At 45.5% G+C, this 15,245-nt stretch overlaps 1 protein-coding gene across 3 annotated transcripts in view; it reads left to right on the plus strand.

The window, feature by feature from the left end:
* Positions 1 to 15,245, plus strand: part of DCAF1 (DDB1 and CUL4 associated factor 1) — a 149,718-nt gene that overhangs the window by 126,403 nt on the left and 8,070 nt on the right. For all 3 annotated transcript variants that reach the window (XM_019505170.1, XM_019505171.1, XM_019505172.1), the window contains one exon: positions 10,499 to 10,754. In XM_019505170.1, coding sequence (XP_019360715.1) covers positions 10,499 to 10,754 — 256 coding nt within the window. The remainder of the gene's footprint in view (positions 1 to 10,498; positions 10,755 to 15,245) is intronic.

A 15,245-nucleotide genomic window follows, 5' to 3' on the forward strand; every position in this document is an offset into this window, starting at 1 on the left:
GTTTGTGGGGGGCTGGGGGTGTGTGAGTGCATGTGTAGTGTGTGTGTGTAGCAGTGAACGGGGCTCCCCCTAGAGGTGTGTGGGGGAGGGTGTGGGTGGGTGCAGTGTTGGTGGGTGTGTAATTCATGTGTGGGGGAGGATGTGGCTGTGGGGTTTATGTGGGGGTTGAGGGTATGTGTGGTGTGCATGGGAGCCCCTGCTCCTACCCCCACCCTGCAACAGCCCAGAGTCTGCACACCCTGTGGTGCTTCCCCCACCACTGCCAACAGTGTGGCCTGCTCCCACTCCACACCGCTTGGCCATGGCATGTCCTGCTACCCCTAAGCATGTAAGAAGGTTGGGGTGGCTTCTTCCAGCTGCTGCCTCCAGCCCTGCAGTAGCAGCGAGTAGCAGCACATGCAGTCCTGACCTCACATGCCCTTCGCCAGCTCCAGGCTCTCCTATCCAGGCTGAGCAGCAGCAGTAGCAGCTGGGCAGAAACTGCTGCTTGTGGTGGTGGGAAAGTGTCACTTCCCCCTCACTGCCACCAGGCACTCTTTGGTGCAGCCACCCAGAGCCCATGCCACACCGGGCTGCCCTGTGGCTCCATCACGGCCACCTCTGGGCTGCCCTGCGGCTGCTCCACACTGTCACCGTTGCCAAGCAGGGCAGCTCAGTGGCGGCGGTGATGGAGCCGCAGGGAAACGTGGCGTGGCGTGGCACGGGCTCCAGGTGGCTGCACCAAAAACTGGCCAGAAGCAGCGAGGGACAGGGGCTGCCTTCCCTCTATGCCAAGCAGCAGTTTCTTCCTGACACAGCTGCTGCTCAGTCCAGATGAGCGAGTCCAGAGTAGCAGTGGCGGCTCAGGAGAGAAACTGCTGCTCAGAGCAGGGTAAAAGCAGCCCCTCCCCTTCCAGCTGCCAGCGTTTCCTGGTGTAGTTACCTGGAGCCCGTGTGGGGCTGCCTTGCATCTGCTTTGCACTGCCACCGCTACCCTGGGGGCAGCCCAGAGGTGGTGGTGATGCAGCATCGGTGCAGGGCAGCCCAATGCAGGCTCCAAGTGGCTACACCTGGAAGTGGTGGCAGGGGATGGGGAGGGGCACTTTTGCCCCACGCTGAGCAGCAGTTTGTCCCATGCTGCTGCTGCTCAGCCTGGGTGAGCAAGCCCAGAACTGGTGTGGGCTGTATGTGCTGGTACCCGCAGCTACCAAGGGCCTGGCAGCAGCTGGAAGGAGCTGCTGCTGCCTGGGCTGCCTAGAAAGGCAGTCAAACTGTGGAGCAGCCCCAGCCCCACTGTGCCCCCAGAGGGCAGCAGGATGCGCCACAGCTAGGCAGCGCCTTGGCCAGGTGAGAATGAGGGACCTGGCACGGGCGAGACAAAGCCCCTCTGTGGGCCAGATGCAGCCTGCAGGCCATATTTTGCCCACTCCTGGTACAGACCTTTTGAAAATTCAGTCTCTCTATTTGCCATCCTATTTAAATATAATTTTAGCTTATTCCTTGGCCACCTAAAGCTAGTAGAGTGCACTGCAATTTTTTTTAATCTTGAAGTAGTTTTAAGGCAGCATTCTGCTATCAGATGTCTGCTAAGAAATGAGGGCAGGCAACCATCTTTTTGTATAAATGACAAGGCCCATAGATAGTTATTCCATTTCCTCTTTTGAACATGAGGAAGAGATGGTTTTCCAATTTTTTTCAAGAGTACTGCAGTAAATTTTGCAATGGCACCTCTGCATGTGCCCCAAAGATGCTGAAGTCATGTTTATTAAAATGCTACAAAAGTGTTCGACATGCATAAATAGAAACCTTTTTGTGTATTAATATGCTACAGCATCTTCAGGGAGACAGCAATGAGTGCTGGCTTTAAAATGATTGGGAACTAGGTTCAGGAGTTCTCTTCTTTCCTTTGTTATTGATGCGGTGCATTTATTTTAGATTTATAGGACAAGAGATGTGTTCTTGGCTAAGTTACTTAGGTGCTTCTGAAAATCCCACCCTAAGCTTCTTAGAAGCACACATACCATTGGAAGGCAGTGAGATTTATATTTCTAACCCATTTAGATGCTTTTAAAATTCTCACTCTTAATTTTCAATTTTTTACGTTAAGCATTCAGATTTCTATGTTGGCACCTAAATACCATATTAAGGCACCTACATGGTGATCTGTCGACCTGAACTTGTACATAACTGTCCTAAAATGGGTAGTAATGTGCTTAACCGAAGTTAGAAATACAGGCCTTTTCCATCTTTGTACTGGGTTGCCCATTCAGCTTCATAAGTGTTGAATTTTTTTTCCTTCCTTAGCTGCGGACCTGGTTATATCCCAGGAACAGGCTGGCTGAACTTCAGAACCTTTAGAACATTTCCAAGTAATGCATGTGTTCATTTTGAATCTTCCAGATTGGGGTGGCCATCCTGTGGCATGGGTTGTACAAGTGGTATAGGTAGCCTCCTGTGGCAGATCCAGAAGGGAAAAGCAGCATGGCAGCAGATAGGGCAGGAAACAAAACAGCAAATGAGGCAAGGAGCACAGGAAAGGAAATAGAAAGCAAGCAGTGGATCAAGCAAGGGAAGAGTGGCTCTTTGGGGGAGGTGGGGTGCAGGGCTAATTTATGGCATGCCTGCCAAAAAAGTTTGGCCCACACTGTTCTAGATCTTTCAGCTTTTTCATATCATTGATCAGTAGGTTTGGCTGGTGAGCTTGAGGGCCTTGGCAGAGTAAGGTAAAATCTGACTTTGCTGGCTCTACTTCCTGAACTCAACTAGTGGTGCCGGGCGACTACTAATCCTCTTTGCCCACAATGTTCTTTTTTGCAGTATTGTACAAGATTTTTTACTGTGGCTCCTACATAGGGGAAGACTGTCAAACTTGGCGTGTGTCAGTGGGGGCTCCTGGTTTACATACGGATAATGTGAAACTTTGACTTTTCTGTGAAAAGGAAGAGATCTCATGAGAATATGGACCGGGATTGACAGTTGGCAGGGTGAAGGCTAGGCCAGATACTTTAGAGGTAAAGCTGGCAGGGTGGATCCTGCCCCATTGAGCAGTGTTTGCTTGTGTAGTGTCATGAAGGTCAACAAAATATGTGCCATTAAATCCTTGTTCGTTCTTGGGCTCAACTCAACTTCTTGTGGCTGGGGTGGCTCAGAGGCATCACTTTGCCTTCCTCACATGGACCTCACTTACAGGCAGCGATGAAATTTGCTTCAAGATTGGATTGCTGCAGTGTGTGCTAGAAGGACCTGTGTTTTGAAGACTAATCAAATTAATATTCAGTTCAGCTGCCAGTTACTTAGTTGGAGTAGCACATTGCATCACTTCTTCATAGTTGTTCTGGCTTAATTTCTTTCTGGGTGGAATCCAAACTGCTCCTTTGGATCTCCAAAATGTTGTATGGGTTCCCTGTTTATTGAGATCACTGCCATGTAGGTCTCTCCATAGATGTTTTAGTGGGGCAGTAGAGATCAGCTTGGGCTGTTCTTCCTTGATTCATTTATTTTCAACTGTCTGTCCTATGCATTAATCTGAAGTCATGAGCTCTCCCCTCTCAGAAACCTAATTCTCCATGTATTGACTCTCAGAATGCTTCCTTTTCTAGCTCACCATCAAGGACTTCATAGATTGGTGTTGCTTTTAGCTGGCTCTTTCATGTGGGCTGGCTGCCCTAGAAGTTTTATATATCTGTGTTCTGGATTGTAACCATTCTCTTTCTAGACCTCTTGGCTTAAGGACGGATGTACTCCTCATTGATCCAGGTCATCTGAATCAGTTGATCTTAAGGGGTGTCTTTACATATGCACCAGGATGGAGGGGGGTTGGGCGTGTTAATTAAAGCAGCTTCAAGACCCATTCTAATTAAAGCACCCGTAGCTTCACGTGTGTTCAGTGTCCCGCACTTCAGAGTAGTAGTGGGGATGCTTTAACTAAAGCTTGTTTGACAAGCTTTAGTTAAAGTACCCTGCTGCCATTTTGATGCGTGGGGACAATGAATACATGTGATGTAGAGGCTGCTGGAGCAGGCTAATTAGCACATTCAAGCAGACTTGATTAATCCAATGTCCTAATTAGCACACTCCAGCAGACTCAATTAATCAATTCTGCTTTGATGGATGCTAATTAGCATACATTGGAGCAGATGTCCAGTACATGTATAGGTGCCTAGTGAGAAAAGATGAGGCCCAATGACTCTTGCAGATTTTGACCTGGCTGTATGACTCGAAAATAAGTTTGACATAGTGGAGTGACTATTAAAACAGACAGTATTGTTTTGCGGTGATCTGCATATCACGATGGATAAATATTTATTTAAATTGCCAAGGAGGAAACCTTGGGGTTTTTTCCTTAATTTATTTCAATATTGTTTGGCAGTTGTGGTATTATTTACTTCTGTAATGAAACATCATTTTGTATTGGTTAATACAGTCGTTAAAACCTGCTGATTTTCAGCCAGATATAACCTCTCCACTGAATTTAGTATGTTTCCCAACCAGGAGGGCATCCTGTATCTATACCCATTATTCAAGTATGCATATGTTAATGCAGTCCCTTAATTATTATATTAGAAATTGGCAAAGGGCACTTATTTGCTTGTGATATGTATCAAGCTGCTCAAGGAAAAAAGGTACAAACCCAGCAATTTTATTTTTTTATTATTTAAATGAAATGACATAGGGAACAAAATTATCAAAGCTGGTGTTTCGTATTTAAAAATGATTTGGTAAACAAAGGAAATAGAGGACAAGTTTGCAATTTGACCTACTTTCTGGTCACTGTGAGCTAGACTTTTAAATATCTTTAGGTGCCTTGAGATGCAGATAGATAATTTTGAAAATCTCGCAAGTACAAAAATAAATTAGATACCTAACTCATACTGACATACAGAAAACTATAACTCTTGGTTCCAAAATGATACCTTTTATTAGACCATTTAGGAAATTGCAACAAAATTGTCCTTTTCTGCAAGCTTTTGGGCTCAGAGGCCCTTCATCAGGCTTTGGGGAAAAATGTAGATGGTATAAGATGGTAAAAAGTCCCCATAGGTAGGAAATATACTTCATTTTTGTACAGAGGGAGCTGGAGATGGCAAGCTGTCCCTCTGGGTCCATAAGTGTGTCTTTCCCATATTGAAACCTATATTGAAACATTTAGAATTAGGCAACTAATCTATTTAAGTGTTTTTGAAAAATCCCATAGGTTATGTTTTTTGGTTTCAGGTATCCAGATGCTTTAAAAATCTGGCCTCATGTCCTTAGTTTTTAGAATTTATAGAAAAAGATGAGCTCAATCTGATTCCCTTCCCACCCCCCCATAGATTAGCAGATGAAAATGAGCACTCCTGCTTTTGCAACTCATAATCAGTTTCTCAACTTTTAATGAATTAGTACAAATGAAGAAGATACTGTCTCTACACCTACTAGCTAAACTAAATCAAGAAAAATTATGGCAAAAGGTTTTTCTGCTCAAAAGAAACTAAAAATACTTCTGTTTGGATAAATGGAAAATATCAATGTTTGCTCCATTGTAATGGCTGAAAAGTAGTTTATTCCAGGAGCTAGTTATACCAGAACCAATGAACAGGCCAGTAGATAGGGGAGTTTGAGTGGGGACTTCTGCTTGGGAGAAGAGCAGGAAGACTTGGGCTTATGACTTCTGCTGAGTAGAAGGTCTGCCTGGTTCCTCCTGGGTGGTGCAGATTCAGTTTGGTTGCTGTTTTGCAGGGGGACATTAAGCAGATAGGTTCAACAGCTGATACCACTGTGAATGAAGAAGTAAGGCTTGCCTAGACCAAAAGTCTAGCTAGCCAGAACTTCCAGTGACACCAGGACCAACAAACATAAGAGGGGTTGCTTGGGGAAGTTTGCTCCAGCCACTTTTTTTTTTTTTTTACCCTTCCTTTGCTGTAAGTTGCTGAATGAAACCAGGCAAAGGAAGAAGAGAGAATTTTCCAGGAGGTAAAGCATCCTATGATCCCTGCCAAGATCAGCCAGGTGGGGGAGTTCCTGTGGTGTAAGAGGTGCTTTCTGGTGAATTCTCTTAGCAGCTAGGTAAGGGGGTTGCAGGACGAAATGGCTAGGCTCATAAGACCCAGATACTCAAGATGGTGGAAGCTAGCCGCTTTTCACCTCTGGCAGCAGACAACACTCCTCTTTTGAACCTGTGTCTCTCCAGGTGGACAAAAGGGTACAAAACCCTGAAATAGGATGATGAGGAACCTACTTCACAAAAGCCATGGGAGGATCAAAACCACTGCCACCAAGAGGAAGTGATAGATGATGGTGGTTAGTGACTCCCTCTTACAGGGGATGGAGACATTCATTGGTTGGCCTGACCTGTTGGCTTGGGAAGTCTGCTGCCTGCTAGGAGCCTGTATCCGAGATGCCATGGCAAAGTTGCTGAGGCTCATCTGACCCTCAGATTACCTCCCTATGCTACTCATCCATGTGTGCTTTGAGCAAATCAAAAGCGACTACATGGCTCTGGGTGCAAGGTTGAAGGGGCCCAGACAGTGCTCTCATTTACCCTTTTGGTCAAGGATAAAGACCTAGGTAGCAGTACATATATCCTGTAGATGGTGTTGCCAGAAAGACTTCGGCTGCTTTGACCATGGGGTCATGTTCCAAGAGGGACTATTGGGAGGAGATGGGGTCCATCTGACGAAGAGGGGGAAGAGCGTCTTCGTTTCCATGCTTGCTAACCTAGTTTGGATAGCTTTGAAGTAGGTTCACTGAGGGATGGAGACAAAGTACCAAAGGTAAGTAAAGAGCCAGAGAACCTAAATAAAAAGGAACAAGTAAAAGGACACAGTAGTGGAAACCTCAGCAGTGTTATCAGGGAGAAATGGGGACAATCCATTAGTTACCTGAAAATGTTTATACACTAATGTGAGAAGCATGAGGAATAAGCAGGAAGAGTTGGAAGCTTTAGTATAATTGTGGAATTATATTGTAATCGGGATAACAGATGTGGTAGGGTTCCTCACATGACTGGAGTACTGTCATGACTGGGTATAGCTTGTTGAGGAAGGACAGGCCACAGAGAAAAAAGGTGGTGTTTCCTTATGTATCAAGGAGATGCACATATGTTCTGAGCTGCAGCACAAAGTGGAACATAGGCCTGTTGAAAGCCTCTGGGTGAAAGTAAAAGGGGACAGCGGTTATAAGGCCACCAGTCTAGGAGGAGGACATGGTTGAGGCCTTCTTTAAACAACCAATGCACATTTCCAAATCACAGAACTAGTTCTCATGGGAGACTTTAATTGCCATGCCATCTGCTGGGACGGAAACACGTCAGCGCATAAGCAGTATAGCAATACAGGAATGTGTTAGGAATTACTTTGGGTACAAATGTTGGAGAGGCTAAACTAGGGGGAAGGTCTTCTTGAATTACTACGCACAAATGGAGGAATTGGTTGAGAATGTGAAGGTAGAAAGTAACTTAGGGGTCAGTGACCACACAATGAACAAGAATTCAAGATTCTAAGGCAGGGGTGACCCACGTGCGGCTCTTCAGAAGTTAATATGCATCTCCTTGAATTTTTGCACAAGCACATGGTGACCAGCTGCCTTTTGGAGCTTCCAGGTAGTTAAAGTACCTGGAAGCTGGTCACCACGTGCTTGTGCAGAGATTCAAGGAGAAGTATAGTAACTTCTGAAGTGCCACATGTGGCTCTGGAGTCGCAGGCTGGCTGCCCCTGTTCTAAGGGAAGAAAAAGAGAGCTTCAGAATAAAGACCTAGGTAGCAGTACATACAAAGGTTCAAAATAAAGACACTGGACTTCTGAAAAGTAGACTTTAGCAAACTCAAGGAACTGGTGGTCAGGATCCTGTGGAGGGGCAAGTCTGAGGGGAAAAGGAGTCTAAGAGAACTGACTCTACTTTGAGGGAGACCCTCTTAAGGGCACAGTAGCAAACCATTTGTGAGACAGAAGAATGAGAAGTGCACCAGGAGACTGGCCCAGCTAAACAGTGATCTCTTCAATGAGTTGAAAAGCAAGGAGGAATTCTACAAAAAGTGGAAATGTGGTCATTTTACTAGGGAAGAGTATATGAGTTACACAAACATATAGGGAGAATATCGCGAAGTGTAAGGCATGATTTGAGGACAAAAGGCAATAAAAAGGAATTCTACAAAAGTGTTAGAAGTAAGAGGAAGAGGCAGCAAAGATAGGAAAGGGAGCAAACAACCTACAGTAGTGACAGACCAGGTTAGGGAGTACTTAAGGAAGTTAAATGCTTTCAAGTCACCAGGGCGGGATGGAACGAACCCTAGAGAACTGAAGGAATTGGCTGAGGTAATTTCTGAGCCATCGGCTATCATCTTTGCAGACTTGTAATGGTTGGATGAGGTCCCAGATGATTGGAAAAAGCCAAATAAATAGTGCTCATCTTCAAGAAAAGGAAGAAGGGTTATCTGGGGAATTGCAGACCTGTCAGTCTGTCCTCTATACCTGGAAAGAGCCAAGTCATCAAGGAATCTTTTTTTTTAAGCACCTGGAGGAAAACAAGGTGATCAGAAACAGCCAGCATGGATTCAGCAATGGCAAGTCATGCCTGACCAACTCGATTTTTTTCTATGATAAGGTGACACGTTTTTTGGATGGCGGAAAGCAGTAGATGTGATAAATCTATTTTTTTTTCTCAAAGCTTTTGACATGCGTCTTGCAACATTCTCATTAATAAGCTAAGCAAATACAGACTAAATGAAAGTACTGTAACATGGATATACTACTGGTTGAATCATCATGCTCAGTGAGCAAGCTTCAATAACTGTCTGGTTGGGATTAGGTATTTAGTGGGTACCTCCTGGGTCTGGTATTGTTCATTTAATGATTTGGATGATGGGATCAAGTCACAAACTAGTAGATGATACCAAGTTGGATAGCATGACAGATGTTCTGGAGGGTAGGGTGAGGATCCAGAATGATATGGATAAATTGGAGATATGGTTTGAAATCAGTCAGATGAAATTCAGCAAGGACAAGTGCAAAGTCATGCACTTGAGATGGAATTAATTGTATGGCATATGAGGAAGGCCTGAAAGAACAAACGTTGTTTAGTCTAGAGAAGATCCTTGAGCTGTGGGCTGGATCAGAAGGCCTCATGAGGTCCTTTGCAGCCCTACTTCCCTGCGATTCCTATGATGCTGGCATTTTATTAAGTTTCACTTTACCTTGTGAGTCAGAGATGGTTCCCCAGTGGTTCTGCTTAAGATAGAAAAGGCAGGCATCTTTAATATTTGAGGATGATTTTTTGGGGCCACATTTTATTCAAATGATGTTGATTCGTTATGAATTTAGGCACTAATATGTTACCATTTACAAAAAAATTACAAAAAAGAAAAATGTTTAATAGAAAATTGATTTTTAATATTTAAAGTCATTTACCTGTTTTTAAAAAATGTAAATGCCCTCAGTAAATGTGGATGTCCTCCATAAAGCTAAACAGTTGAACTCACTCTGTTAGTTGAGTATCAGTGCTTGCTGCTACTCCTTAATTACTGCTTTTGGGCAGTGAGTTACCCCCTACGCTCAGGAGGCCTGTGCTTTTGAAGAACATTTTACTTACAACTTTTATTTGTTTCAGTTTTTGTACAGACAAAAAATGTGTTGTGGGTGTGGAATAAAGACAGGGCTTTGCTTTCTTCAATAAATGCAATAATCCAAAACCTCTTTGGTGTGAAAGACAGAAAGTAGAGTATCTCGTCAGGCCTCTCAGTGACATTATTTCTCAACTGCTTCAGTTTTGCAAAGTGTGTCCCATGTGCCCCTTCCCACTTTTTGTTCGGATGGCTGAAAAAGCACCTCTGAAACTAAGTGAAAATATTTCACTTCACAAGAGGAAAGGAGCGTAAGTGGTATCTGCCTGGCATTGATTTAATTTACAGAATAAGGAATTCAGTTGCACCATTAAATCCAAGTTTCCACAAGTGTGTTTCCCTTTGTTACACCATTCATGCTTTACAATTGATAGAATAAAGACTTGGACGCATGCTGGGAATGTCAGTACTGAGATTACTGAGCTTCTTTCAGGATTTCAGCATCACATCTGGATCCGGGTTTGGTAGTGGGGGCATGATAGAACCTTGCACTGAACTCCAAATCTTATTCATGTCAGAAGTGAGCGGTACCAGTTATTGTCTGACCTATTTGACGTGAGATTAGTTGTCTCAGTCTGGTTGCTAAAAACCCAGCAAGCTGTGTAAGAATTTTGGGGAGACTAAATGCGTAGGTCTCACCAGGTCAGTGTGAGATGTTGTGACAAGGTAGTAATTGGGAATGGGCTTGCATTATTATTTCTTTGGGTTATAACTGTCTTAAGGATAAGAAAGAGACAGTTCCCAGGATTGCAAGCATCTGCTCTGGTTTACACGTCAAGGTGTTACACTTGCAAGTAATTTTCAATGGCCTTTAATTTATGAAGGGATAAATTGTGGTATTATATTCCCCTTGTTGGTTTGTGTTCCTTTTTTCATTGATACACTTTTGTCTATACTTAATGAGCTCATTTATTCTCTCTTCAGGAGGAGGAAGAGCAAGAGGAAGAGGATGATGATGAAGATGACGATGATACAGATGACCTTGATGAATTAGACACTGACCAGCTGCTGGAGGCTGAACTGGAGGAAGATGAGAACAATGAGAATGCTGGGGAGGATGGAGAAAATGATTTCTCTCCCTCTGATGATGAGGAGCTTGCCAACCTGTTGGAAGAGGGGGATGAAGGTGAAGATGAAGACTCTGATGCAGACGAGGAAGTTGAGCTGATTCTTGGAGACAGTAAGTATACACCCAGGCTGCTGGCCAGAAGTGAGGTCCATTTTTCCACTTGTCAGCAAAAATATGCATCTTCCCTAGAGAGACATTTGAATATTCTCCCTTCACCCTGGCATGAAAAGTGTAAGTGTCCATGCTCATTTTGGTCTGGCTGCTGAGTACTTCACTAATAAACACCAACTTCCATCTAAGGGGGAACCTTTGTTGGATCTGGAAGGAAAATTGTCCACTTTAGTTGAGTCCTGCATGCACTTGTGAGGAGGACTTACATGTATGTTTGTGCAGCTCCTTGTTTGAATGCTCACACATCCAAGGGAGGCAAGGTGATGTGAAACTTCCACTCTCTCCTGTTTGCCTTATGCCCTTACAGAAAAGAGAAATCTATCCCTTGCTGGTTTGAACTTCTTCATTTTATCAGGTGTCCTTCTGCTTAGAGCACAAACCAGTACAGGAAACCCTCACTATTCGCGGGGCACACGTTCCAGAGATCCATGCAAATGGCAAAATCCGCAAATATGTCATGAACAGCGTGTGCCTCTGGCAGCTGGGGGGGCACGGGTGCGCTGGCAGCTGTGGAAACACAGCAGGAACCCAGTGGCAGCAAGCGCGGAGCTCCTGCAGATGCCGTCGACACAGTAACAATGTCAGCACGCTGCCAGCAGGGAGAGTGTGGATTGGTGCAGCACTGCAAATATTCGAAACCGCGAATGCCAAAGCTGTGACTAGCGAGGGTTTCCTGTATAGCATTTGTGAGCTTGCTTCCATGGTACCACTGCCTGTTCTAATACTAACAAAGCTCTTGATACAAGGTTGTACTTCTTCTTTCTGGTCCTTCCTGGTCTGGAGACTCAAACGTTATTCAGAAAAGCCCTTCAAGCTCCTTGGCACGTGATTTTTTGAAAAAACTTAACAATTCAGATAAGTTAATCTTGGGTGGGATTGGACTGGGACTTAGGAGATCTGAGTTCTGTTCCCTGTTCTGCCAAATATTTTCTGAGTGATATTGGCCAAATTGCTTAGCGTCTCTGTGCCCAAAATTTCTCTTCTGTAAAATGGAATAATAGCTCCTCCCTATCTAACAAGGGTGCTGAAGAGAAACAGTTGACGCTTGTGAGGTGTTCTGACACGGCAGTCATGGGGCTAGATGGGAACTGAAATGGAAACTCCTCTGGTGACTAGCTGTGGGGTTTAGGGTGGTAGAATGGTGGTTCTCAGTTACCGAGCTGGTGTAGTGTCCCACACTAAGCTGCAAGTGTCCTGCTACACTCATCCATGCTCTTCTTCTGTTTCATTGTAGTGCAGCCCTGATCCTCTGATCAGACTCGTGAATTTGGGGGCAATGCTCTTTGGGTCTCCAGAGATTTTCTTTTATATAAATCAGTCAGTCTGCAGTTCTCTTGAAGGTGGTAGGTATTTAGTCTAAACAGGATATTTGCATAGCTCTAATTAAAAATGCATTGCACGTTACTAGGTATTCCTTTGTAGCAATTTTTTGTGAGAATGAGACAAATGGATTACAGCAGGGCACCAAAATGCAACTAAAACAATCTTCTGTATATGGGTTAGCTGTGGCAGAGGGGGAGAGGGATGAAGCTTGGTCCTCTTCAGCTGCTCCACTTTCCCAGCCCTTCTGATGGTTGGGAGACTGGGAAGAATAGGGCTGCATTTTGCCCTTTTCTCTCTCCTTCCACAGGAAGGAGAACAATTCTCAGAGGCTCCTTTCCTTTGCTGTGAGTCCCAGTAAATGCAAAGCTGTGACTGTCAGTACTTTGGTTCTGCTTTCTTTAATGGGATACAAGTCCACAAGCCCTTGGCGGTAGTGTGGGGAGTGCCCCAGGGAATGGAAGGGCAAACAAGAACCTGGTTATGTGCATTTTGGCACTATGTAGAATCAGTGATGAGTGAGGGGCTGCTAGTTTTGAGTAGGCAGTTGGGATATGGATAGAGAATAGGACAAATAAGCAGAGAGACTGATGGGAAGGAGAGGGCTGGCCTTACACAAGAAGGGGTTAAAGTGAATAACCTTTGAATAGAGCACAAGAGGTTAAAAAAAAATATCCCCCCCGAAAAACAAACCAGTGTACTAACAAATACATTGACACTTAGTTCTGATTAGTGCTGCAGTTAACTATGTGGTGTAAATGCCAATCTGTGATTGACTGAGTCACAATAAGAGATGGGGAGGCAGCTGCAGGAGAGGATGTGACCATCTGACAGCCAGGAACATGACTACAACTTTACCCTGAGGGACAGTAGTTTGCTTGTATGCCTGGTTGTGGAGATTGGGAAGGAGCGTCTAATTTTCAGGCCATGGTAGCTAAAGAGGATCATACATTTAGATGCATGGCCTGACAGTAGAAACCAGAGAATCCAGAGCCTGACTAGTACATGGCAAACCTCAGGCTCACATGCATTAGACAGCAGGGCTAGACTAAGGTAGACCTCCCTGTGGTGTGAGGTCATTAACCCTGCAGTGATGCTGCAGCCTGTGTACAGACAGCAGGGAGGGGAGTGACCTGCATGGCGGGGTCACACTGGGGAGAAGTAGAAGGTGGCGCTACTTAAGACTGGTTCACACTGTAGTGCGTGTACCCCTTCCAAACACCCCTCACTCCTCCAAAATTATCTGTTGCCCACTTGTTCCTTTGAGAGGACAGGGGTGTTGGAAGTAGATAAGGCACAAAGGAGATGGGAAGTGTCCAGAAGTGCCATAAAGTAGCTGCCTGGGCCTTGGGAATGAGGAGGATGAGGCCTGGACCCACAGCGTAGTGAGCAGGGGCAGCAGTGGCTGGCTCTTCTCTGGAAGGCTGTGCTGTGGCTCCCCCTGCTGGTCTTTGCTTTTGCAGTGACCAGACATGGCAGCAGGTTGTGCCTCCGTTAATCATTTCTAGTAATGATGCAGTGCAAGCGATAAAGTCACGGTAAGATGCAGCACCTTCCGGAGTGTATGGATGCATTTTGGCCTATTATAGGCATAGCTGTGGTGAGCACCGTGCTCCTAAGGACAGCTGAATAGAAGCGGTACAGTTCTTCTTTAGAGACTAGCCAGAGTGTAGTATAATGGGGAGTTTTTGTTAGTGGGTAAACTCCAGTGCATCTCCCTTGCTCCCAGCATTCACAAAAACCACGTGAGTATTGAAGGTAGGGGGTGGTTTGCTTCAGGTCCTTCAGGGTCTACAGCTTAATTTTGAGATGAGCGTTGCTCTGTTCTTCAGACTATAACATGGAGAGCTGCTGACCAGTCAACTTCTTGTGATGCATCTGATGCCTACACCTGGGTGGATGCAGCTCACTTGGTGGTGGTTAGCTGCCCCTTATGGCATCCCTGGGATCTGTTGCTGGACATGTAACTTGCTCTTCCAGAATTTATATACTGTAGTTGTGCTGTTTGTATTGGGGTCTTTTGTGCATGTATGGTCAAGGGGGGACATTTGGCTCATCTATAATGGACTCGGCTTTGTGAGGATAGTGTGGTCCACGTCCTGTTTGTTTCCCATACTTATCAGCCAAAGAAAATAGTTATCTTTCTCTTCTCAGAGGCTGCAGTCTAATTGAAACTCCTTGCTTTAGCAGTGAGCCTTTAACTCCTCCTATAGTTGTCCACCTAGAGAAGGGGTGTCAAACTCATGTGGGGCCCTAGGCTGGATGCAGATTTGGGGTGTAAAGGCTCCCACAGTGGCCAACATGGCAGTGGCTGTGGCATAGGGTGATCCTTGTGGATCTGGTCCAACCCAGGATGTGAGGGCTCCCTCAGTGGCCAACACAGTGGTGATGGCATGGGGCGATGCAGAGTCCAGTGGTGGCCTTGGCACAGGGTCTAGTGGGGGTAGTAGTAGTGCAGGATCCAGTAGCAACAAGCCAGGTTCATCACTGATGGACATGCCCAGCAGGGCCAAAGGGCCCAACTTCTGGCACCTTTGGTAACCCAGATAGGGAGGCTCTGTGGGCTGAATCTGTCTTGTGGCCTGTACTTTGACACCCCGACCTAGAGCAGTGGTTGGACAGCACCCTCCTGAGGTGGGGGGTTTAAATTATAGCACTCTTGTGCTTCACCCCGAGCCTCCGCTGGTGTTTCTGGATAGACCTCCAAGAAGCTGGCATACTTGGGGTGCTCATGTGCAGGGGGGGATGCTATAATTCAAAGAACACCAGAAATTGGGGGATGTGAATGGCTTCAAGCTTGTGCTTGAAAGGAGGGTTAGTTCTGTTGCCTTTTTGGGAGCGATCTGTAAAACAATGTGCAGAGGTTGCTCTCATCCCTGCTCCCCTCCCTACCTTCCCCCTTTCAGTCAGGGGCCTGCATGAAAGAGCATGACCTGCCCAGACCTCGGGTGCTGCCTTCACTGGAGATTGCAGAATCTCCTTTCGCAGTCTGGTCACTAAGGCGTCCTCCTGCTAGTGCTCTCAGGAAGCACGATGGGAGAAATCGCTTGGACTTCTCCTCAGCTTGCCCCTCAGGCTCACCTCAGGCACCTGGATGCAAAGTATCTCATT

Source organism: Gavialis gangeticus, unplaced genomic scaffold (genome assembly GCF_001723915.1).
Source record: "Gavialis gangeticus isolate Ggan-Ray unplaced genomic scaffold, GavGan_comp1, whole genome shotgun sequence".
Taxonomy (NCBI): Eukaryota; Metazoa; Chordata; order Crocodylia; family Gavialidae; genus Gavialis; species Gavialis gangeticus.